At 37.6% G+C, this 27,319-nt stretch overlaps 2 protein-coding genes across 2 annotated transcripts in view; one reads left to right on the forward strand and one right to left on the reverse strand.

Moving 5' to 3' along the window:
- Positions 1-27,319, reverse strand: part of LOC134857066 (serine/threonine-protein kinase Nek8-like) — a 109,608-nt gene that overhangs the window by 23,820 nt on the left and 58,469 nt on the right. The gene's annotated exons all lie outside the window — the stretch shown is intronic.
- LOC134853946 (folylpolyglutamate synthase, mitochondrial-like) lies at positions 10,078-11,825 on the forward strand. The gene has a single exon (XM_063869961.1). It carries the CDS (start codon positions 10,108-10,110, stop codon positions 11,563-11,565), a length of 1,458 nt encoding a protein of 485 aa, XP_063726031.1. The 5' UTR covers positions 10,078-10,107; the 3' UTR covers positions 11,566-11,825.

Raw genomic sequence — 27,319 nt, forward strand, 5'->3', positions numbered from 1 at the left:
CAACACTGGAGTTAGTCCACATATGATGTTAACCGGACACGAAAAGTCTTTGCCCTTGAATTTCTTTTACCCAGAGTATGAAGGAAAGAAAACATCACCACAATTCTATAGAAGGGATGTGATTAGACGTCAGTAAGAACTAAACGACTTGTGTAGACGGAACACTCAGCAGGCACAGGCAAGGCAGAGGGAAAAAAGCAGCTAGTGCAAAAGCTTACTCGATGGGAGACTACGTATGGGTAATTCAAAACGTTATACCACCGAAAGGAACGGAAAAAATTTCTAAAAAAGTGGAGGGGACCCTTCATGATTACCGAAGTGCACCAGTAGGGACGTTTTGTAGACTGAGTACCAGCCGAGCCGCTCACTACGAAAACATTTAGCCACACAACCCATCGACAGAAGACTGGTGTATACCTGCAGACATGGAAGAGGGGGATTATCTGATGATGGACCCTCTCTGTTAGGTCAAAGAGAAGGGCACCAGGGAAGAGAATGATAAGAAAGAGGTCGTAGAGGAAGAGTCAAGTCCACCGCTGGACCTGGATCCCAACGAGTTGATTGAAGCAGATGAAGAAACCTTACCCTACGCAGAAAAGGACTAGCAAGACCCCGGACAGATGGAGGTCCCCAAGATTTTGGAACCAGATCTTCCGTTTACCATACAGACTCGACAGAGTGACAGGACAAGACTCACGAAAAAATACAATCCTTACGGAGATGACTTCGTAGTAGACAGAATGAATTTGAAGAAGATAGTGGAAGAAGTGGTGGGTCTAGAAGAAAAAACCGTGTCGCAAGAAATCGACATAGTCGACGACCGCGACGAGGAGTGGATCGATGAGCAGTCCAAGCCCGAGGTAGAATTCGACGACGAGCAACAGCAATACTATGAACAAGACTTGACGAATCTGCGTGTCTTGGAATGGCTGAACAAAATGACGTCGGACCCAAAGGAAACCAGTGTCACGATTCAAGATGTAGACCGTGAGAGCATGAAACACATAAAAAACCGAAAGGGATGATTTTTCTTGGGCTGCGCAGGAGGGGCAATTACTCATTCTTGCATCCAACCTCGATTTAATATCCGGTATGCGATCGACGGGGACGCCGATGGATATTTTTGTCCGGGGAGTAGGGGTAAGACTTACCCACACTGAAAAATTATTCATAAAAAATTAAGAATAGCAAGAGAGACAGGTGATCTAGAAGCAGAGATAGGCGAGGACCCTGATAAACCTGACATAGGGCGAATAGATGAGTCAAATTTTAACTTACCAAATGAGTACTCAAGTAGCATAATTTTGACAGATAGCGATTTTATACTCACAAATCGAACATGTGCGATAGCGATCACAGCGGACATGAGTTTTAAGACAGCGTAAGCAGCGAATTTCGTTAGAGAATATAAAAACATAGAATTCCTTTGGAAGCAGAGACCAGGAATAGGAGGCGTAGCAGCCTTGTCTCCGGCGGCGTCGCAGATACCGGGAAAGTATCTATGCTTCTTGGTGACTAGGGCGACGGAGAAGCAGGGAAAACCTGGTCTTGTCCTTAACGAGACTGAGAGACTTCCTAGTGGAGAGGGAGGTAAAGGAACTCTCGCTTCCAGTATACGACCCAAAGCGATGACGACTGCATCCACGGGAGCTGTGTGCAGTGATACACGTAATCTTTTCTGATAATAACAACATACAAGTATACTTACATAAGAAACATTATTTGAGTATAGGCTGAGTTTAGGTTGCATGCAGAAGGCGTCATACTAAGTGTGTTGTGTGTGAGATGTTATATGTTATGTGTTATGAGTTTTTTTATTAAGACTCTGGCTAAGAAGAGATTAGTGACCATGAATAGCCGAATGAGGATCTTAGGAATAGATCCGAAGTTTGGACTGTCCATTCTTAGGTCGAATTTCAAAATTTTAGCAATAAACTGATTTTAATATATTTGAAGATCAAAACCTTTTTATCTGAATGTTTTAAATAAATTTTAATAGGAAATTAGAGTAATGCTGACAAATGTGATATTCGTGACCTCTTCTCTAGATCCCGATTGATCGTTTAATTATTCACCTGATTTCAATTGATCAAACTGATAAAAGAATCGAATCTAAAAGAATATGGACAATTTCGAATTGAACGGATTGATGGAGCGTACGTAGGAGCAATGATAGATGCGATCTATTGTCGGCTGATTGATTGAGACTTCGCTCTGGAGGATCCAGAGGTAGTCATGTTGCTGGTCGCCTTAATAATTATCTTGGGGCATGATAACCGTGGTGAAGTTTTGTTGATGGCAGTATATGGAGAAAGAGGAGTACTAGACCGCCCAAACATGAGGGTAAGGAGGTGGAGAAACGGGGCTCTCTCAGGAAGTGACTTGGCAAACGAGCCTGGATTGGGAAGTTCCAGGACCTACCAACCAGGCGAGATGCCTCTGCCAACCAAGCCTAGGCCTGCTCTGAGAAGAATGCATCAGGAGATGAACAGCAAGACTGCCTCGTCTAGTTCACAACTGAGAACAGCTGTGCCACCAAAGAGGACAGGAGTAGAAGAAGAAGTTCAGACGAACGAGACCATGCAAGACCTCAACGGAACGATAGAAGAACTGGAGAAGATGAGAAAGGAGCTGGATGAAATGACCAAAACCATGCTCAGTACGGAAGAAGACAGAGACATGTGGAAAAGATTGCGATTGTTTGAAGATCGCATTAAGAAACAGGGTCAAGGAATAGAGCGCTTGAGGCAGGAATATAATGAGCGATCGTAACGGCTGGCGTTGACGACGGCAGTGGAAAAAGTGATACTTGCATGGAATGTTCCTCTTGGGCAGTCCCCGATGGAGCTCCTGACGCCTCGCGAACTAAGTCAGACAACGGAGGTGCGATCCCCAACTACGATAGGGAGAGTAACAGTTCCGGACCCGAGTGACACACTAGGTGACACAGTCGTGGAGCAAACAGTGAGAAAATTGATAGAAACAGCTGGACGATCGGTCTCTAATAGGAAAGCGCCAGGTTCCGCGGTGCATGCACCCGATGGAACAATAGATGATGTGGGCAGAGTTCAACTCTCCCACGAGACGATGACGAGAACGGGAGTTAGTGATAGAACGTTACCAACAAAGAGCTCCAAGGTCCCAGACAGGAAGATAGGAGAATGAAGTGTCCCGATAGATTGACGTGCAGAAGAATAACCAGGTGAAGAATAACTTCGCAGGAGTTCCGGACACGGATCCGCGAGCCTGCTTCAATCGATCGACTTGGAGCCCAGCAGTAAACCTGCAGCAACCGCCACTTGGGACATCACATCTGATGGTGTGTGACAGCTTGGTGAGAAGACTCCAGAACCTGAAGACCTAGCCCAGCTATTTCGAATGGTGGAGCTGATGAATCCAGGGAGGATCCCTAACATAATGATCCTAATAGGGACGAACAATGTATTTAGAGGCTCAGATCAGGAAGAGGCACAATGGGAGTCGATGATGGTGTGCCTATTAACTACTCTCTGGCAGAAATTCGAGGGCGCGGTACTAACGGTCTGCACCGCACCAATGAGCACAAAAAAATTGACATCGACAGGAAGAAGACATAATGCAGGAGTCATCAGGTGGAACAACATACTGAGAAATCTGGCAAGTCGGAATGGTGGACGGATGATCCTTATGGACATCGAAAACGAGCTGAGAGCTATAGATCAGGCCAGACTAACCACTGATGGGATCCACTTTGATAGTATCGAAGGACAAGCCTGGGTGAACCGAGTCTCAAGGAGCGTCTGGATGAAATGGAAGTCGAACACTCTTTGACACGGGAGTGCTGAAGAAAGAAGAAACAACGAACTAGCCGACAATTTCAACCTTTCTGCCCTCTAAGCTAGAAACACGTCTGGTAACGGTCCCAGCCGTGACCTAAGGCCACAAAGCTCCAACACGAAGGTTAGGACCTGTCAATCCGACCGCGGAGACGACAAGCACCTCGAGATCAGAGACAAGATCAGAGACAACGAGTACCAGCCGAGAGGAGCGACGACCACACAGGAGCTCTTTGATGTCGTCGAGGCCCAAACCTTCTCCCTGGCATATCTACAAACAGGACTTGATGAAATTGAAACTTCAGACGGTGAGGTTTGCAGCAGACGCCATGAGGATGTTAAATGGAGCGAGATTATCCGTCAACGGACTGTACTCAATCGCAGGCGTAGACTGTTTGATAGCAGCTGGCATAAACGTCAGCTCGACGACCGCCTTGAGATTTGCTGACCTAGAGGGAATGCCCTCATACAATATAATGGGTCCAGTAAATGCAAGACCTTTGCAAGATGTGAAACTGAATCATGATGAAGGAAATCGAGAAGAAAGTCCCGGAAGATTCTTGACAACGAGGGCACCAATAGGACAACAAGTGAAAATGTTCAGGCAGATAAGAGCACCCCCAGATCACGTAAAAAAAGAGCGTACCCGAAACAAGTGGCTCAAGAAGGCGATGTTCAGAGATATGGTGGAATGAAGGCAATTAGGAAAGACAAGACCATCTTTGCAGCGTATGACAAAGCAGAAATGAGGAAAGCAAAGATTATGATAGTCGCGAACTTGGACTTCGTATATACCTGCAAGTCTCTGTTTTGGCCTGACCTTATAATGTTGACAGCGGTTGACCTGGACCTAATGCAGTCGGTGTCATTGGCAATCGGGGTACAACGACATACGGAAATGAACCCAATCACAATCGTATATGCCGGCATGAACGACCATCTACATAATAGGTGTTTCCTGAGAAGACTCAGAGAGGCTACGCCAGCCGAAGCCGCTGTATGGCCAGCTATAAAGGATATCCTCGAATCAGTGGGTGAAGTAGTAGACACGCTGAAAGAATGTACCTTCACTAAAATAACACGGAGAGCCGTGTTTGCACTGTCTCCGAGAAATGCACATCTCCCGGATGGACTGAAGTTCGTTCGGAAGGGAAATATGATGTGATCAAATCTAATCTGCCCCAAATTGCGGAATAGAGATGGAGAACCTAAGACCCTTTAGGGCGGAATTACCTGCGGTGTGGTCTGACATCTCGAATGCGATGCGAAGATTCAAGAACCATTCACTACACATGTTAGTATTAGACGAAGTATTGGGGTTGGAACTGTCCAACTTCAACCGACAACTTAAATTGAAACCAGGAATTGACGATGACCATCGAGTAATCGTAGCGATGTCGAACGACTTATGGTCCCGACGAATGGAAGTAAAGGAGAAAAGAGAAACAAGGAAAAGTTCCACGGAGACGAGAGAAACGCCGCAGTGCTGAAGTATACGCAGTTTGAAACGCCGCAGTGCTGCAGTATAAACGCAGAAACGCCGCAGTGCTGCAGTATACGTGTTTCCTGAGAAGACTCAGAGAGGCTACGACAGCCGAAGCCGCTGTATGGCCAGCTATAAATGATATCCTCGAATCAGTGGGTGAAGTAGTAGACACGCTGAAAGAAGGTGCCTTCACTAAAATAACAGGGAGAGCCGTGTTTGCACTGTCTCCGAGAAATGCACATCTCCCGGATGGACTGAAGACTGAAGTTCGTGTATGCAATGGTGGCTTTGCTCTCGGAAGGGAAATATGATGTGATCAAATCTGCCCCAAATTGCGGAATAGAGATGGAGAACCTAAGACCCCTTAGGGCGGAATTACCTGCGGTGTGGTCTGACATCTCGAATGCGAAGGGAGGATTCAAGAACCATTCACTACACATGTTAGTATTAGACGAAGTACTGGGGTTGGAACTGTCCAACTTCAACCGACAACTTAAATTCAAACCAGGAATTGACGATGACCATCGAGTAATCGTAGCGATGTCGAACGACTTATGGTCCCGACGAATGGAAGTAAAGGAGAAAAGAGAAACAAGGAAAAGTTCACGGAGACGAGAGAAACGCCGCAGTGCTGAAGTATACTCAATTTGAAACGCCGCAGTGCTGCAGTATAAACGCAGAAACGCCGCAGTGCTGCAGTATACGCAGTTTGCCTACACGGACGAATCAACCAGGAGACGAATGAACAATACAGCGACCCCAAAGCCTGGACGATTTGACGAGGAATGGGTGATATTGGATCTAGCGCCTATGGTCATGAGAGGCAAGGCTGACTCAACAGAAGCCTCCCTAATCTTAACGAGCGTAAAACCAGGGTCAACGGTGGGCGGAACACTACAGACTAGAACCATGCTAGCACCCTTCGGCTGTGAAGAAGTCAAGGTAGTTCACGGAGAGGAGGAAGATCAATCAGCTGGCAGCTTGTTGTACCGAAATTTCGATTGACTCGGCCACTGCTGAAAATGAGGCAAACTCTCCTATAAAGATGACGCCGCAAGAAAACAAAGAAGAAGTAGTGTATCTGTCAAGAACCCGAAAGTGAACGATGCGATCAAAGATGGTGTTTGACAGGATTAATGAAGGACCGCTGTTCGCAGTGGAATATAACCGACTGACAATGTCGGAAACAGTATCGATTGATGAACCCGCCGATGGATACATGGAGATGTTGGTTTATACAAATTCAGCCAGAGGACATTTAATTGTTCTGGAAGAAAGAAGTGCCATGGATGGTTCTTTGGAGACGATGATGCAAGGAATCACCCTACAGCAGAAGGCGTACGGAACTCTGGTATCGTCTGAAATGCACTCAGAAACGATCGAGCAGTTGATGAGCCTACCATGAAGAGCAGTAGTGTTACGATACTTTGAAGAAGAAATGAGAACCACGCCGAAGATACACGCTCTGATAGCGATACCCTATGTGAGAACAGAGTTACAACTGCGGTTCGCTTGGTGCATGACTGGATTGACACGCGGGGAGTATGATTCGGAAGAAGGAAAAAGATCGAAGGGAGAAAAGGTGTTCTAAATGACGAGTATGAGGGATCTGATAACCCAAGAAGGAGCAGCAGTAGTAGAGTTGACTGGCTGGGAACCAGAGGACTGTGTCAAACCTGGTAGCTGTCTGGCAGAAGTCTGTGGATTGGAAGGTCGCATCTATGGAGGCCCGGATTGCGTAAAGACCCTGGAGAAACAACACAAGCAATTGACGATATTGTTTGGGAACATTGTGATGAAAGCAAAAACGAAACGGAATTGATTGCAGATTGCCATGGAAGGACCGAGGTGAATCTAGTGACTGCATTAGGATTCTACATCGTGTTTGGTTCTTTAGAGTCAATATTGAATCTAGAACAAAAACATGAGATGGTTACGATCATCAGCGTAAAAGTGTTTCCGTGAGTTTTGCAAAACGAGCAAAAGTGTATTGGAAAGTGGAGAGAAGCGATCGAGGCGCAAATGAACATCAGGCACAGTCAGACAACCTATCCTAGACCGACGGGAGCGAGATATTTAGTAGGATCAACTCTAGCTCTAATGTGCAGTAGCAGATACCCATTGCATTTTGTACCGGTGGATGTGAAAAGCACGAGAACGATCGTGGATCAAGCCTTCTCAGTGCCAAAATGCGTAAGACTAGCGAGAATGTCAGAAAAATCTTACGAGTTACTGTGCAAAATGTTCTCAGCAGTTCCGGAGAGAACCCTAGAGGAATTAGAATTGATACTGGGAAAGAAGTTCATGGGATACGCCAGTGGGAATTTCAGTGACTTTGAAAGACAAAAGCAGAAAGGGTCAACAGTTACGGATTACAGTGCAGTAGATGAGAATGATGGAAACCACCGAGTGATGATGGAAGTGGAACCACTACTGGAAGCGTCGGGAAAGCGTAACTGGAGGAGCATCATGTCGACACATGATGAGTTCCGCTGACATTGCTTGCTACAAACATGGTAGGACCCCGGTCGTAGTAATCTTGTGTTTATCTGGGACTGCGGAGAGAGGTTCTCCATGGGTTTACCAGATTCATCACAGCCCATAACGATAGTGATAGTAGGAGTTATGATGGCGATACGATGGCTGTAAGCTCATGTAAGAGAGAACAATAGACAAGAAACGCCGACGAAAGAACAATTGCAGGAATTGGATTGTCTAAAAGATTTAGATCTTTTTGAGACAACGTGCAAAATCTTGACATTCCGATGGAAGTGAAAGAGATATGGGCAATGAGACGAGTGATGCCATGGTTTAGAGCCAACATGACTGCATGGTTGTACGAGTATGCCAAGAAGCATATATCGAAGCACGGCAGAGTGTACAGTGCGTATCAGCTGGATATTGGAGCAGGAGCTTTCAAGCGAGCTTTATAACTCATCGGAATGCAGTAACCACCGCAGTGAAGAGAACTTCTAGGACAAATGAATGCGACGGAAGGGAAACAGAAGAGATGTTGAAGGAATACTTGCAGAGAAACGTGACGTTGTGCCTCCACAACAGCTTCTGCCGAAACAGAGAAACTAACGTTGATCCTCTATTTTGTTGTAAACAAAGAGTAGAAGAGCAGAAGTGTTGGAGGACTGCCTCCAACAGCGTCGGAATAGCTACCGACGTATTGCAGGACACAGAAACTGAAAGTGCGGAGTCAATGTCGCAGGAGGAGATGGAACATTGACAAATGGCCTAAAAATAAGATGCAAAAAGAAAGAAAATTAGAAGATTTTAGAAGTTTTAGAACTTCAAAACGACAAAAACAAATATTGATCAAAGAGAGAAAAGAAGAAGCAATGAAAGAGAAGATGTTAAAATTCAGAATTAATTTGTGTTAGAAAATTAAGTTTGCAATTGAAACTGAAGAGAAAACATTCAGTTGACTTTTGAAGATTAAAGAATTTGTTGCATTTATAAATTTGCATTATGATTTCAGTTAGTGGCTTTAGAAAGGCTTGAATGGAGAGTATATTAAAATATTCTAGCCTGCATGATTTTTTTTTATTCAACTAAGACGACAGATCACTTTGTGGTGACATGAACTGCTTGGGTAAACTCTTGAAGACGGAGATTTTTCCATTGTTCCTTCTAACCACCGAGTTGCTTAATTTTAATATTCAGGACCAGTAACAACTAGACTTCCTAATTAAAATAGTAAATAAGTAGTAGCCCTGTTTTTAGGTGTGACCTCGTGGTCTGGGGATACTGAGACCCAGCCATGAGCTCACTATTTTGCAAATATTTAAATTAATTAGAGCGTTCTGATCGAAGCCGGAAACAAAAACGTTTTTTGTCGATCCGATGTTAGAAAGACAACGAAAAGAACTGGCTTTGGCAGAGAGAGACGGTGAAAAACATGTAGAGCTGTGTTTAGACGCTAGCCATTCGTTTCAGAACCTAGCTTTATTTTCCGTCGATTTATACCTCCGGGCGAATGTTACAAGAAGAATCGAGCTACAATCGCGGGAAAGTAGTCCAAAAAAGCAGCGTAAACTTTATTACCGGATTAATTCTAGAGTTGCTTAAAAATTTAGTTACTCGATTCTAGAAGTCGTGTCGGTATGTAAGTACACAATTTAATAAGTGTGTTTTGAATTATTAAGTTGAGTTAGGGAGAGTTTAGGTTGATCCATCTGAAATGTATCGAAAACCACTGTCTAATAAAAAGTAACTGTATAAGTTAGCTTCCGACCCTGTTTTTAGCGGCTTTCGTGTGTTTTGGGTATTCGGAGACCTAAGCATGGGGGTGTTCTTATTTCTAGATTGGGGGGGGGGGGGGGGTGGGGTATTTTGGTATAGCCTTTAAGCCGTAACGCGGTTTGTAGTCGCAGGTGAACCGAATTGGCTCCGACCGTTTGAGGTAGAAAAACACAAGAAATAGTGTCCCTGACTCTTGAGCCAATGGTTATAGGGCCTATTTTTCTTTAACCTCATATGTGATTTAAGTAGGCGACTGTTACACTGGTAAGTTACAACAGTATTCACAGTACCATACTATATTTCCCATTTTTTGGTAATCGTTGTTACTGATGTTTTGATATTTAGCATGAAACCAATTTTCACATTCTTCACATTCAACTCCTGTAATGTTGCAAACAAATTTTCTACTGCAATTCTACTACTATAAGTGTCCGAAAACGTTCGTAGTTTACATTTTCAATTACTTTTATGAAAGCTCTAATCAATTGGTGCTTTTCTTCATTGTACATCTAATTTTCCAGATTAATTGCTTAGATATCAAATCGTTCTGTGAAGATGACATCGCTTGCTACGAAATGCCCATCCTTTTTCAATTTAAGAAGATATCCATTAGCAAAAATGACGTGTGAGAAGTACGAAAAAGCACTCGATATTTCGAACTCAATTCAGCCAGACTGGAAAATGGTAGGTAGTTCTATCAGCATTGCACAAAGGAGGATGGATGCATTTCCGCGATATTTAGAAAGAGCTGGCATAACGCAAGACGATTTGAGCAGACTCAATGTTGTACACGTTAGCGGAACAAAAGGAAAAGGCTCAGTGTGCGCGTTTACGGAAAGTGTACTTAGAAGTTCAGGGTTTAAAACTGGTTTTTTGAGTTCTCCACATTTGATTGATCTTGTCGAACGAGTGAGAATCAACGGGAAGCCTATTTCACAGGAACAGTTCGCTGATTATTTTCTTGAGGCTTATAACAAGCTTTGGTCATTGAGACGTGACGATTTCGATATGCCTTTTTTCATCTTCATAGTGAATATTTTAGCTTTCAAAATCTTCCTTGACGAAAAAGTTGATGTCGCCGTCTTAGAAGTTGGCTTGGGTGGTACTTTTGATCCAACAAATATTGTCAAGAAACCCGCTGTATGCGGAGTAACAGCTCTACATTTTGATCACCAATGCTTTCTGGGCGACAGTATTGAAGAAATCGCTTGGAATAAAGCAGGAATTTTCAAACCTGGTGTTCCAGCTTTTACCATAGAACAACCCATTCCTGGAGCGTTGAGTGAATTGAAACATTGCGCTGAGGAAAAAGGCGTCAAATTGCAAACGGTTAAAATGAATATGGAGCTGGAAGACGTAGAGTTAGGATTAGAAGGTTTTCATCAGAAAACAAATGCATCATTGGCTGTCAGCCTCAGTAATGGATGGGCTGAGCAAATGGGTTATGGAAAGTTAGATCGCGTTAAGGTAATACGAGGCTTACAGAATGTGCGATGGCCTGGCCGCTGTGAAACAGTGAAAGTCGGTGACAATCTGACATTTTACCTAGACGCTGCGCATACAGCAGAAAGTTTGAAACTATGCCTAGAATGGTTCAAAACGAAATTGCAATTCGAACACCAGCAAAGTGTGAAGAAAGTCTTAGTTTGTACTTTTACAGGTGAGAGAAATGACGAGAATTTCCTACGAATTTTTAACAATGAGGTCTCTTTTGATCACGTGATTTTGACGACACCTATTTTGGATTCAGACAATTCGTTTAGGCATAAGGATGCTAGGACTGTGGTATCTATGCACATAGATAGATGTCATCGAAATATGGCGATATGGAAAGAGATGAACAACAGGTCAGATGTATCAGTAGAAGAGCACATTGACGGTGCTTTGAGTTCGCTGAGAAATATTTCCGACAATGCCAATATCTGTGTTTTGGTTACTGGGAGCCTTTATCTTGTAGGCGGTGTTCTGAAGTTGTTGGAGGATTTAACTGATTCAAAGCAACAGTGTAAATAGAATGTTGACTAACAACATGGACTACTAGAAGGTTGCCTTCCACTACTACTACTAAAATCTTTTACTGGACTGAATCAAACTTGAGCGATAATTGAATTGTATATATGTAAATATTTGTACATACTTGAGTGTTCCAAATACTGGAACAGATGTGACAAATTGTATATTTGTAGATATTTGTACATACTTGTAAATTTTTGAATAATTGTTTAAAAATTGCCTCGAAACTTTTGATCGCTATCAACCAATCCCAACTAGTGAGAATTCATCATTTCATCGAATTAGTAACGGTTAATTTTACTTAAATATACGGCCTAGTTGTGGGTTTTTTGGATCTATCTATATATTTGATTGAGCGGAAAATGTATATTGCAGCATTCAAACCACTTTTGCTTGTTTAGGAGCTGTGATCTGTCTGTGTTTGTTTGAGCTGTGGTAGTTTGTGTTTGTTTGAGGTATGGCCAAAACGTTGCAAGGATTGAAATATTTACGCAATTCGACGCTTTAAAGTCGGTTGTAGCGAATGCTCTAACATTTTTCCTATATTCGCAACGTTTCGCAATTAATATTTTCTCAACCCTATAAATGGGAGCCGCCGTCAGGGTACACTAAGGGGTTGCGAAGCTGGCGTCCAAGTATTACTGCTCCATTCCTTTTGGTTTTCGAGATATTGCGTTTCTTAAGATTTTTCAAATTTTTTTTCTCCAAAAAAAAGATTCAAAAAATTAAAGCGAACTTGAAATTCTCAATCCTATAGATAGATGCTGTCAGGGTACACTAAGGATTTTCAAAGCTGGCGTCCAAATATGACTGCTCAAATCTTTGAGTTTTAGTGATATGGCGTTTTTTATGATTTTTTAAATATTTTTTCCAAAAAAATAAATTAGTTATAAAGTAAAGTAACCGAACTTGAAGTTCTCATTCCTATAGTGGGGTGCTGTCAGGGTACACTCAGGATTTGCAAATCTGGCGTCCATGTAAGGCTGCTCATATTCTTTGCCATTTCGAGATAATGCGTTTTTTATTTTTTTTTTCGAAAAAACTATGCTAACTTCAAATTCTCAACTCTAAGGCAGGTTTCTATGAGTTACCCATTGGAATTGCGAACTTGCCTTCTAATTCTGACTGATCATATCCTTTTAGTTTCCAAGATATGGCGATTTTTTTAAAAAAAAATTTCAAAAAAAAAGAACTTGGATATACAATAACGTAACCGAATTTGAAATTCTCAGACCTATAGTGAGGTACTGCCAGTTTACACCCTTTGTTGATGTGCTGTCGGGGTATACTCAGGGTTTGCATTTTTTTCCTCCAAATTTGATTGCACAATCTTTTTTCTGTTTCCGACAGGGGGCGTTTTTTTATGATTTTTTAAAATTTTTTGTTCAAAAAAAACGACTTAGAAAATATTCGAACTTCAAATATTCAACCCTGAGGCGGGATCCTATCGGTGACACTATGGGACAAAAATCAGCCCTCTGGCATCTAAAATCTTTTTTGGTTTTCGAGATGTGGCGATTTTTATGCTCTTAAAATTTTTCGGCGGTTCTGTCAGGGCCTCTAATTTTGGCTGCTCAATTTTTTCTTGTTTCGTTTTTCATAATTTTTTCAATTCTTTTTCAAAAAATTTTGATGGTAAAACCATTATTATAACTCGATGTTCTTAACCCTATGGTGTACAATATAGGGTAGCAAATCAGCCCTCTAATTTATCTACCTAATTTTATCTAAACTCATTTTGTTTTTCGAGGTATGGCTTTTTGTTTGAAAACGAAACCCCCTGATAGATAAGCCCAGCTTATCTTCACGGATGAATTAAATTAGGGTCACTAAATATTGCTGTTTTATTATATGTTTAAGGAAGCTCTTTTTGACGTTCAACGATCTGTTTGAAGCAGCGTAGGTGCGAGTCAAGCGCTAGTATCTCATTAGCTGTCAATTTTGTTGATCATCGTTATGGCCATGAAAGTTGCTCAGCATAAAAAAAATGTTCGAAACAATATGCACTGTTCAATTTTTGCATCATCAAATGTAGTATGACTCAAGAACATAATTCATCATCGAGTGCTAATTCGATAAGTATGGGATTTGATTGATTGGGGTCCAGGATGAAGAAAGTAAAAAGGACTGTGATGACGGGGAAATAAGAGGTGAGGAATATTGTGCATCAGAATTAAAATGTACTATTGTTTGGGTGTCGTGATTTAATGATGCAAGAGTGGATTCGGTGATTTCATTAGAGTACTTGATCACGTTGATCTTCTTCGAACTCCAGAGGGAGTGATGACGTCACCAAGTGTACCTGGGAGGAAAGTTAGATCTAGCAGTTATGTAATTTTACTGATACGAAGTTTCGACGAACGGGATACCACTGGATACTCATAGTTTATAGCGTATCGTGGGTATTTAGAGTTAGTTCTTCGTACTGTATAGATTCAAGGATAGCAATGAGGACGCTGCCACCCTCTTCGTTTCGGTTATTAAGTTTGAGTGGGTAGAAAGGACATAAGGAGGGCTTACGACTTCAACTTGATTTCCTGAATGTGGATTTAATTCTGGGCTAGGAAATCTGCTTTCCCAGATATTCCATTACAGTTAAATTGTAGTAATATAAGCGTTTCTTTTTGTTAGTCAGGTGTTGGTTACAGAAAGATTCGAGAAGTTTCTGGCATTAGTCAGCAGTGAGTTCTTTGAGAGTAGGTTTAGCCGGTATAGGCGAAGGGTTCGATGCTATGTTGTTGGGGGGATGAGTAGAGTGTACGTAGACAGAAGACAAGAAAAATAAATGGAGAAAATTCCCCCCGACCTGTGGCTATTGTACTGTGGTATGCTCCCTTTATGTATCCAAGCCTGTTATAGGTAGGCATGAATTAGCAAAAGTGGTGAATAGCAATTTACAAATGCTAGGAATCATGCCTCTAAATTATGCGGGAAATCTCAACGAAAAATGGGCTTTGTAATGTCCACCGCAAACTTGTGGACCTCTTGCACTTGATTACTTGACCTGTTTGCTGTCTGATAAAATTATCTCCCAAATTTGAAATTTTTTTGGAAACGGGACTATTTCACGGTGCCCCGTTGTCAAATACTTAGAGTGGCTCATCCATTTCGTTTTAACAAAATATTTCCCAAATGCCAGACTGACTCGGGTTCCGCGCAGTTTTCTCCACCAAAACCGATCTCTCCACCCTTATTTTTTAAAATCTCTGATGATATAAATAAAACCGCCCTCTTTACGTAGTGCTTTCGTCACACTTGACCTTTCATAAGGCATTTTGGTATGTCATAGAACACCAGTTGAACTCATTCATGACACACCGATGGCAATAGGTATTGTTTGCTGGCCAAGCAATAATTGATGCGCCGGACCTGCCACCTCTTTTTTCAACAACCAAGTGTCCGCATAGAATTGTTCACTGTGGAGTTCCCCGGGATTGTTTTATCACCGGCTCTTTCAAATTTTATGCCCATGACGGCCTTGACCCCCCACCCCCACGCCGCCGAAATCTTCGCCTCACCTAATACGCAGATGATTCCCACCCTTTCGCCCAAAGCCGCAACGTTGATGAAGCATCGCGTTCACTAAATGGTTACCTGCACCACCTTTTTATTCTTTTTAACCTCCCGTAAGCCAGCATTTGCGCCCTTTGAAGGTCAAATATCTTGCTTTTGCATAACAACAAAAATTTGAGCAAAACTCCGAATGTCTTTTTGATCAACGAGCCTCTCCCTCATAAGAAAAGTCTTAATAAGATTCTAGGAGTCACTGCAAGAGATCTGCGCAGAAGGATCGTCGCAGGATAGGATTCTTGAGGGCGCTAACAAGTTTAAAAAGCCTTAATTTGTCCTATTTCAGATTATGTCTCTCCGGCCTTGACGCAAGCCGCCAGCAAAACTTCCTTAATTCATTTGCGGACTACCCAAAAGCAAACTCTCCATGTAATAATTGGCTCAACTCTTATGAGCTCCACTGCCTACCTGCACAGTAAAGTTGAAATCCTGAATGTTTCAAACCACCGCCCCTTTTTACTCCTCAGTTTTCAATCTCCACAAACCGTTCGCGTCACCCAAATCCTTGTTATCACTCGTACCCTGACAATCCAGTTTAAGTGCTTTTAAATGCGACACACTCATTTTTGATCGAACAACACCTGTCACTAAACCTTAACCACTTAGAAGAAGTTTCAATGTTCGTTTTCAGCCATCAGACAAAACCACGCTAACCTCGTTACCAAGTTCCTAGCAGCAAACTCTTCCTAAAAACTCATGTGTATTCCAATCATAGACCCTTTTGTAAAGTCCCTTATCAAAACCACCCGCGGTAAAATTTCACATTTTTCGGCCTGTTTACAGTCGTTTTTTAAACACGTACTTCCCCAGCTTAGACAATCAATTTTGTCCAATTTGCGCTAACTATCTTCTGTCGCCCCATTTTGTTTGCCTTTTTTCTAATTGCGCCAGAAATTCTCCCTTTTACTTCCGCATACCTGTGGTTAAAGCCGACGGAAGTGGCGAAATTTGTTAGCGTGGAGACGGATGAGCACAGCATGCCCAAGATGGGCTACAGACGGAAAGGAAAACTTACATCATCTTAAATCTCAATAATCCTCAATTTTTTTTATCCTTAGTTGTACATAAAAGTGGCTCATCATCCAAAATTTTGTTTAAAATTATGTAATGTTCATCATGCGTAGTATAACAGATTAATTTCTTCTTACTTCATCTAAATCTCCATTACAATTGAATTTTTAACACACAAAAATTGCTCATCATTATAAAGTTTTTATTTTAAAAGAAATGCCTTCATCAAGCTATGATAACCCATGAAAATTAGAAGAACAATATAAACAAATTTTTGAAAGCACACATTTTACAAACTGTCGTTCACGTAAGAAAGAAAAAAACCTAATCGAGATCTTTCCCAGAAAATTATTAAAGCAGTTACAAAAGTTTAGATAACCACGGGTGAGTTCCTCTTGTTCGATGTTTCGTTTATAGTTGTCGCATCACGCTTTCTATTTTCTCGGTTGAGTATTTTAGTTAAATTTCTTAACTATCCAATCATACTCTAAAATGAATTTTCTGATATTCACAATTAAAAACCCTGACTGTTTTGAGTCAAGCGTGCTCTGTTCGTAGCCCCAACCTTGGATCAGTTCACTTTTTTCACTAAAAGATTTATGGAAAAAAATAAGAACACGAGTTTGACCCACGCTTAAGAATGTAGGAATGTCATAGAATGCATTATTAACTTATATGATTGTGATGAGAAGTTGTCTTATGAAAAAAGAAAACTTTTTGTAGCTGTCTTTTTTCGCCAAAGCCTATTATATCGTCTGTAATTAATTCAAAATTGTTTTCAAACTGAGACAATCAAACCCATGTTCTTGTTCATATGACATTGCTTAAGCATGTTGCAAAGAAATCACTTGGACCAAACGGTAAAACAACGAAAGATTGCAAAAATCCTGCAACTTAAATACGCAACTCTGGTCTGCTTTCGAGGAGTTGGAAGCTGCATTAAAGTTAGTACGCCTTTACCAAAACTCCACGTTTGTAATTTGTGTTAAAAGAAAAAGGACGGGTAGATGGGTTGCTTGCTGACTTCCAAAATTTCAGCTATGGAAGAAACATCCGTTCAGCAATCTATGTTTCAAAAAAGCAAACCGTTTTCGATGCGTATCAAGAGAATGATTAATTTTCTCTCTGCCTTGAGATTTAGAATACATTTATCATGGTTTAAAATACCATTATTCCGGTTTCATTTTTCGACGCATGTTTTTGACGCATACTTATTCCGGTTTCATTTTTCGACGCATAATCAATGTGATAATATAGAGAAACAAGACTGCTCATTACAAGGCGAAGCCCTGAAAGTTCCGACTGCCTTTTTAGGTTTATGGGTTAAATGTGAAAAAATTAAATGTGAAAAAATAAAATGAATTTTTTTTTTTTGAAATTTGAATTTTTTAAATGAAAATCATCCCCCCCCCCCACACGCCATATAAAGTACAAAAGGATAGACTTCGCTCCTTGTAACAAATGATTATGGCAAATAAGCTTCTTTCAACCAATTTGGAACGATTTCTAAGACGGATTAACTCTCCGCTTACGCGTTAATAGCGCGAAATATATCGCGCGTTAATTGTCCCAAATTGGCCAAAATGCCAATCCTTAAACCCCCATAACTTTACAAAAAATGATCACAGGTGAAATATCCTATCAAATTTAAGCTCAAGACAACAATACCTTTCGAATAATTAAAAAAATTCCGTCAAAAATGGCTAGTTAAAAAGTCGAAATTTGTCTGAAGAAAAAAACCACCCCGAGCACAAATAATCCGTTACTTTCGTATTGAAAGTCGGAACAAATATAGTGCTTAAGTGTTTCTTTCCTTTCTCTTATGTAAAAACAACGTTTGACAAGAATCAGATAGCAAGTTTTACATGATGAAATTCAATCTGATTTGTACATCAACAATCAAATATATGTCCAGCGTTTAACAAATTTGTAAAGCTATTAACTGAAAAAAAAGAATAAATATCAAACAAAATCCATTAAATGACTAATCACACACAACAAAATTCACAACATTTTAGAAATATTTTGAATACTTTTATTAAAAAGATCATTTTTGTGTAAAAAAAGAAGTGTTGCTCTTCTTGTATATTTCTGCTGAGTATCTAGTTGTTGGTTCGGAATTCTCGATTCTTGACCTGGTTTAGACTGCATTTAGACTTTAGACATTGGTCTAAGACAGATTCTTTGAAGTTCGTTGAATGAGTCCTTCAAAGCTGAACTTGAATATTTTGGTGCTGGTGTCATAACAACACTAGAATTTACTGAAACATCAATGCTTTTCAGTAAATTTTTTAATTTGTAGTACATCTAAATCTGCAATTAGTTTCTAGCTAATAATTTTTTATTTTGCGCGGGATATTCGTGGATTTTTCATTTCTGAAATCATTTCGAAAAATTTAAGTGATTGACTTTTTATACGACAAAATGTTTTCATCTGATTTAAAAAAAAAGGCAGTGTAAGCCCTGCGTCCCACCTCCCCAATTTGTAGTATAACCTTAAACTGAGTTCCTTCTATTGAAAAGCAACAAACTCTTAATTATTCGGATATTGATGTTTATTGGTTGACTCCAACCAACTTTCCAACAGCTCTCTTCTATGTTATTGTTTTCAAACGATTTGAAAATTATTTTTCTTGAAAGCATGGCATTGAGCTGACTCGGATGTTTTGAGACCCCCTATGTTGTTAAGGTGAGCTATAGCCTTCCAGTCCTTAGGCTTTGTAGCAAGATAAGTTTTGGAGTATGTAAGATAGCGAAGCTTGGGCGCGGACGCTATGCATTATTAAGATAAGCTATATCTTGTGCACCCTTAGATTTCAGTTTGTTGACCAAGCAAGAAGATCGTTAGAAACCTGGTCTTATGCTGTATTACAATAAAATTTCTGACTGTTGGGGAAAATTTTTTGAGCGCGTTATCTGACTATTTAATGTAAAATTGGCTTGAAAAATAAAATAGTTTCCAGCAGGTCGAGATTTATGTCAGAGTAAATAAGTTGTAAGATAACTTTTTAGTTTTTTTTAACACTCGAACGAGTTTTTTATACAGATTTTTTTCTCAAAAATTAAATTATTGAGAGGTTTAACTAATTTAATGTTGTAGATTGTTTCAGTTAAAGTTTATTTTATCGAAATATCCTCTATCGCTATAAATTTAATATACCAACTTGGTAATCACTAAAACTATATTCTCGCGGCATGTTTTTAAACGTCGTCAAGACATCTAAGTCTATTATATGACTATATTTTTAGAGAAAAATTTATCTTCATTTTCTATTCACTCTATCAGCAATAGCAAATTTAGTTTTTACGTGAAAATGTTTCTATCAAACTTTTTAGGCCATGTTTTTCATAGTATATGTTTGACCCAATTTTAGCAGGTGGAATCTTTTTTGAGGTACAAAATTAACCCAATTTTAGCTGTCGGCATTTACTTCAAATTTAAAATTCAAAGGAAATTTAGCAGCTGGTATGTTTGATCAGTTATGCTATAAGAATGGGAGATTAGACTGAAGTATTGGCCAGTCAAAAAAATCGTTCTGCAAAGCGGTTTGACATACATTTAATTTTAAGTAATTATTAGAAAAGCAGAAGTCTGACAACAAAAATGTTGTCCAAAAAAATTATCTTGTTACTATTCCTAGTCTCAGTTGTTTTCACATCATCAACCGGGTCGGCATCAACATTCCCCGCCGAAGTCTGTGGAACCCTGTGAGACAGTTTTGAACAACTTCACGATCCTTCATTTTTTACAATAGTAACCAAGAAATAACCAGTTTTTGATTATGTAGAAATAAAGGTTTCTCCATCAGGACTATTAAAGGTATCAAAAACAATAAAGCAAAAAACCTAAATATCTGCTTAAGTCAGTATCCGTAGCGAACTTTTGCTGAAAAATCGGATATTGTCCCTCAGATCTGGTCTTGACTTTTTCGGGGCATCTACAGGTCTGAAGCATATTTTAGCTGCACGTCCGTATGGTCAGCATGTCGATCCAAAAAAACGTGTCAAGCATGTTTGTAAAAAGTGAAAGGCTTTCAAAATTGGTTTTGAAAGGATTTTGATAAATCGTCAGGTTGTGACTTTCGAAAAAATTGATGAATCATGTGCTCGCATGAAAGTTTTTTCTTCAGACAATTTTTTACATATGAACCAGCAATTTTGATCCTAATTTTTTATTTTATCTGAAAATGGGAATCTTGTTAACTATTTCCCATCAACTTAGAAAACACAGTAACCAATTTCCAATTTTTGCAGAAGTTCATCAACAGTTAAGCATAAGCGAAGTTTTAACTGATTGTAGCCAAACATTTGTTTTTCAATATGGTAACGGAACAAATCACAACACAAAATTCCGAACAAAAAACTACTAGGTAAGTTGTGAAAACTGACAATTCGCAAAATTTGAAACTCAAATTATAAAATTTCGATTGATACCAAATTTTGGTTAATGGTCGCATAAACCGGCTCTAAAAATCACATACAATTTTACGACCTGGGTAGGCAAGCTCGTTGGTGCGACTACAGCATTGAGTAATGCGAACTCTGTTGTAACGCGAGCTGTCTTTTATTGCATTTTAATACGTTATTGGACGGTACAAAAGATTTCAGATTGTGCTCGTTTTTTATCCGAGAAAATATGAAAAACAGTGTGTAGGTTGCGAATTTTCAGATTGTACTCGTTTTTTATCCGAGAAAATATGAAAAACAGTGTGTAGGTTGCGAATAAAAACTGTAAAGTTTTGAGAACAAATTTCATTAAAGAATTTTTAAAATGCGAATGTGTTTTAATTTTTTTTCTGTATTAAAACAAAAATTAAGTATACATTCATCATGAATAATTTCAATTTCAGTTTAATATTGGCTATTTTCCTTTTTCTAGTAAGTTTTTTTTTCAGAATCCTTAGCATGTATCATAAGATGTGATTCTTAACTATCAGCCTCCGACTCATGTCTGGTCATATCTATGGCAAAAGTTGTACATGTTTAAGAGTAATTAGACATGCACAGGATTGGTTTGTGTATTTTCAATTCTTCTCGGTAGCTTTTATCAACAAAATGAGCACCTGATTCAGCGTTAAAAGATTGGTTTGAGTAAATCTTCCCGGAAAAATTTGTTTTTCGTATAAAATCATTGATTGCAAATAATTTATCTAGCCCCTGTGAAACTGTGTTTTTTATGGATTAAACTAAGATGCTTTACGACTTGCCAGAGGAATGCAGATTGCATTGTATCGGGATGCAGTTTAACTTTAAAATGCCAGAAAAACGTATATATGTCATCACAACCAGGACGAATATGCGATAAAATGTGGAACGTCTGAAGCAAGTTAATAACTTTTACAGCAGAACTTTGGTTTGCGATAAACATCAAATGAAATTACCTCACCATTAAATCAACGACCCAAAATTAACCAAAAGCTAATTCTATTACAAAATTCATGACGCCTCAGTGTAGATTTAGAAGATCAGCTAAAAATCCTAGAATTGCGTGAAAAAAAAAAGAAATTACGGCTGTAATCGGTAAAACTCAGAGCATCTGGAACGTTTTAAGAAATAAATGTTCTGTACAACAGATCAATGAATTGCGGGACATGTGAAATAAAATACATTCCTTATTATTTAATAGAGTTATGAATTTAAAACTAAAAATTGACTCGAATATTTGAGAGGAATTATACTTCCCCCTATTCTTACTGATAGCGCCTCCTTTTTCAAGATTGAGGACAAGAGTTATAATGATGCCTAAGCGTATAGTTAAAAGATCAACTAAACAACAAGTATTTTAGCTTCAAAATTGAAAAATTACTAGCAAGTCCGTCTCCAATAAGCAATCGGTTTGCAAAAAAAAAGTTGTTTTTCTGAACAAGAAATACAAGTAATAAGACTTCTGACTAATTTGAATTAAGCCATGCCGTGAATCGGGTTGAAGTTATCAATTGCACAGTCCGAATCGGCACGCGGTAAGTGTTAGTTTTTTTAGCAAGCTACTTATGCTACGACTCCTTGAAGTCTTTCAAGTTATTTCATGACGCGTATCAGATGGCGAAAAGAATAAACTTTTCTATTGATTCATCCGATGAAACTTTGAGAAAATTTAGGTCACTTCAGACCAAATTGAGTTTCGAAAAGTTTAAATTTTTCCTTAGCAAGCTGTTCAAGCTATAGCGTTGTGAGATTTACAAGATAGTTTTTAGACCAAATCAGTTCGCAAAAAATTATTTTTTTTAGCAAGATATTCAAAAAAAGAAATTTTGAAAAGTTTCAAACTATTACAGACCGAATCGGATCGCGTAAAATTACAATTTTTTATGCAAGATTTTCAAGTAATGATAATCAGAAATTCGAAGTTGTTTAATAGATTGAATTAGTTCACAAAAATTTAAAGCTGTTCTTAAGCAACCTAATGAAGCTATGAAATTGTGAAATCTTGTAAGTTATTTCAGACCAAATCGGGTTCGCGAACGATTCAAGTTGTTTTGATGCAAGCTGTTAATGCTAAGAAAACTTGAAATTTTACATAGTGCAAAGTGTTTTCGAAGTTCAATTTTTTCTCAAGTAAGCTATTTTAGTTACAAAACATTGACAAATTTCGAGTTGTTTTATGGAGCGAGCAGGCTCGCAACAAGTTCTAGTTTTCTATAAGTAAGTTACTCAAGCTATCGAACTTTAAAAATCGAGTTATGTCATAAAGAGAATAGCTTGGCCGGAAACTTAAGCTTTTCTATTGAAACCATTCAAGCAATGAAAATTACAAGCTGTTCAAACAATGAAAATTTGAATTATTTCAACTTCCTAGACCAAATCGGCTCGCATAAAAATTTAGTTTCTTCTGAGCCAGCTAATGAAGGTAAAAAAATTTGAAACATTTCAAGTTTATTTATAGAAACAACAAATATTTTTTAAATTTCTTATGAAAACTCTCTTTTTTGTCCTAGAGCAAATCCAGTCGTATCAAAAATTAAATTTTTTTAGCAAGATATTCATGCTATGAAACTTCGAAATATTTCATAGACCTAATGATTCGCACACCTTTTATTTTTCTAAAGCAAGCTATTGAAACTATGAATTTCCAAATTTATCAAGTTGTTTCTTAAACTAAATCGGTTTGCGAAAAAAGTTTCGCTTAGCAAGCTATTCAAGCTATAAAAATTTTAAGTTATCTTATACATCAAATTGCTTTGCAACTGAAAAGCTTTCTTAGCAAGCCACTGAAGCTATGAAACTTTGAAGTAAGATAAACTATTTCATGAACGGAATCGGTTCGCAACAAATTTAAGTTTTCTGAGCAGGCTATTGAAGCAATAAAAACTCCAAACATTTCATGTTTATTTATAAAACAATTAATTCTGTGAAAAAGAAATAAAAATTTTCATAGGAATGTAATTGGTTATTCAAGCTTAGAATTTTTGAGATAAATCATTTTTCTCCTCCAGCAAGTCTGTTCGCAAATATTCAAGCTATGAAAAGATATATTTCAAGTTAATTCATAGAACTTATGGTAGCACAAAAAAAAACTTGTTTTTGTGAAGCAATTTTTTGAAGCTATGGAACTTCGAAGTTTTTCAAGTTGTTTCTTAGATCAAATTGGTGGGCAAAAAAAAAGTTTTTCTAAGAGAGCTATTCAAGCTATGAAACTATGAAATACTTCAATTTATCTCACAAATCGAATCTGTTAAAGTCAAAAGTAAAAAGTTTTATTAGCAAGCCAATCAAACGATGAAAAAAATTAATTTATTTCGTACAGCGAATCAGCGTTCAAAAAAGTCATGTTTTTTTTGAAGGCGTTCAAGCGATGAAGCATTTCAGGTCATTTCATAGACGGAATGGGTTCGCGAAAAGTTAATAATTTCTTATGCAAACTATTCAAGCAGTAAGACTTCGAGCTGAAATATTTCAATTTGTTTCATACAGCAAATCAATTCGCGAAAAAATGAAGTTTTTCTGAACAAGCTATTAAAGCTATGAAAGTTATTTCATAACGCAAATGAGTTATAAACAAGTTTTTGACTTTTTCCACGCAAGCTATACAAGCTATCAAATTTAGAATTTTTTGGTCGGGGTTTTTATTTGATTAGTTTCGGAGTGAAATGACTCTGTAAACACAAAAATGTTGGCAAAAATTGGCAGGTACCGTCTAGTTTTGAAATTCGAGTTTATAATGTTTAAAGGATTTCGGATTTTTTCAAAAGATATCAAGGATAAGCCAGACTTTGGTCGCTCTGAATGATTCTTAGACGTTCTGATCTAAATCTTCTAAAACTTCTGCTCGATTGTCCCTTAAATGTTAGGTCCCATGCTAAAATGATGTCATTCGTTTATTAAATAAGAGGATCTCAATGGGTTGATACCCAACTAGATGCCTGCAACATATACGAATGATTGAATGTCGACATCAGACATTTTTGAACCAATTTTCATTCTCTCAGTGGGGTCCAATCCGCTCCCTCCTGAACAAATTTGTTCGCGTCAAATCTCCAAAGTGTTTGTGGCTAAGTCTAAATTTAAATTTTTTCGTAGCAAAAGTCTTAACATAGTATCAACAGTCTTTAACTAGTCATAAAAAACATTGACTTAGCCGCGACAAAATACTAAATTAGCGAAAATCTATGAGCCATTTTTTACTGCTTAGGTAAATGTTGGCCCTTTTTATTGCCTTTAATCAGACATTGAAAAATTAACATCAGACCAATAAACTGTCGCTGAAAACTTCAGAAAAAATGAGCAGTTTTTTAAGATATTTATTTGCTGTCATTGAGCACCAAAAAATACGAACAATCTGGTTATGTTGTATCAATTGTATAGCACATATCAATATGTATAGTTGTCCTCCTCGTAACATACCTCACGTTTAGAACTATTTTGAATATTATTCGTCGAGCTTGGTTTTTTTTGTCTCCAAAACAATTTCGAACCCTTTAATATGCATAACTAAGAGGCTCATTGAAAACAAATTTCACAAAATTTGTTTCGGAAATTTTAGTTCGAAATACTTACATTTTCACCACAAACTTAAATTTTAAATGTATATGTTTGAAGAGAACATTTTTTCCAAAACTGTTTTTTATTCGTAATTGCGGTATAGAAATTCCGAAAAAAGTTATTGGCGTGTTTGAAAATTTGCGTTAATTTTTTGTATAAATTTGGTAGCTTAAAATTTTTACTATGAGAAAATTTTCGCATTTTGGCCCACCCTTACGGTAGTGACGGGAGCTACTCTTGTAGATCAGAACTTCCGAGCAAGAATTTTGAAAAATTAATAATTAGGTTGCAAATAATTCAAAACAGAATGAAATTAGCCGTTTTTTAGCAGAAGCTTTAACATTTAATGTCTTAGTGGAAGTGGTGTTTAGGCAGTACTTTAGAACGCATTTCAGTGTAAATTTCTTATAACACTTAATAACACATTATTACTCATTATGATCCTGATTTTTATAACAACCAATTAAAATTCCATTACCGCTACAAACGTTTCAAACTAATTTACTGCATTTGAATCTATTATCTGCCGATATTTAAAAATAGCTCCTATTTTTTTCAGTGTATCAGAAATATTATATAATTGTTTGTATGACCCAATTGTGCGACTATTTTCTATCAAACAAAACTGCTCGTATATCAGGGTAAAGCCTTGAATGTTCCGATTGTCCCTTATTTCCTATCAAAAATTTTTTGGGGAAAATTTTGAAAACCTGTAAACTTTGGAAAGTATCTAAGTGTGAAATGGTGAAAGAAAAACAATACAACACGTTTTTTTAACTAAAATACAATGCCATACAAAAAAAAAACAATCAATACAAATCAACAAAAAAAAATACAAAAAAACACAATAAAAAACAGTATCTTTCAATACAAAACAACACATCACAATACAGTACGAAACAATACAATACAAAACAATAGAATACAATACAATACAAAAAAATACAATACAATACAATACAATACAATACAATACAATACAAAACAATACAATACAATACAATACAATACAATACAATACAATACAATACAATACAATACAAAACAATACAAAACAAAACAATACAATACAATACAATACAATACAATACAATACAATAAAAAACAATACAATACAATACAAAACAATACAAAGAATAAAATAAAATACAAAACAATTAAATACAATACAATACAATACAATACAATTCAATACAATACAACACCATACAAAACAATACGATACAATTCAATTCAATTCAAATCAAAACAATAGAATACAATACATAACAATACAATACAATACAATACAATACAATACAATACAATACAATACAATACAATACCATAAAGTAAAATACAAAACAAAACAAACAAAACAAAACAATACAATACAATTTAAAACAAAATAACAAACTAAAATTCAAAACAAAACAGCCTATTAAACCAAAAGACAGTACAATACAATACAATACAAATCAAAACAATACAATACAAAACAATACGATAAAATACAAAACAATACATTACAATAGAACACCATAGATTGTATTACGAAACAATACAATACAATACAAAACAAAATAACACAAAACAGCACAAAAAAAAACAATACAAAGCAATACAATACAATACAAAACAAAACATTGCAATACATTTTAAAACAAAGCAACAAACTAAATCCTTATACAAAACAAAACAAAAAACTAAAAGACAGTACAAAACAATACAAAACAATACATAAAAAATAATACAAACCAATAAAATGCAGAATTTTACAAAAACAGTAACAAAACAATTCAATACATCACAATACAAAACAACACATTATAATGCAAAACAAAACATTACAACACAAAACAAAACAATACAAAACAATAGAAAAAGATACAAAACAATACAAAACAATACAGTGCAAAACAAAGCAAGACCATACAAAACAATACAAAACAAAACAAAAAAACCAATACAATGCAGAACAATAAAATACAGTAGCAAAACAATTCAATATATTGCAATACAATACATTACAATATAATGCAAAACATTACATTACAATACAAAAAAAAATACAATACAATACAAAACAGTACAAAACAATACAAAACAAAACAATACACTACAATACAAAACAATACAATACAATAAAATACAATACAATACCATACAATACAATACAATACAATACAAAACAATACAATACAATACAAAACAA

The sequence above is a fragment of the Symsagittifera roscoffensis genome, chromosome 1 (assembly GCF_963678635.1).
Source record: "Symsagittifera roscoffensis chromosome 1, txSymRosc1.1, whole genome shotgun sequence".
NCBI classification, from domain to species: Eukaryota; Metazoa; Xenacoelomorpha; order Acoela; family Convolutidae; genus Symsagittifera; species Symsagittifera roscoffensis.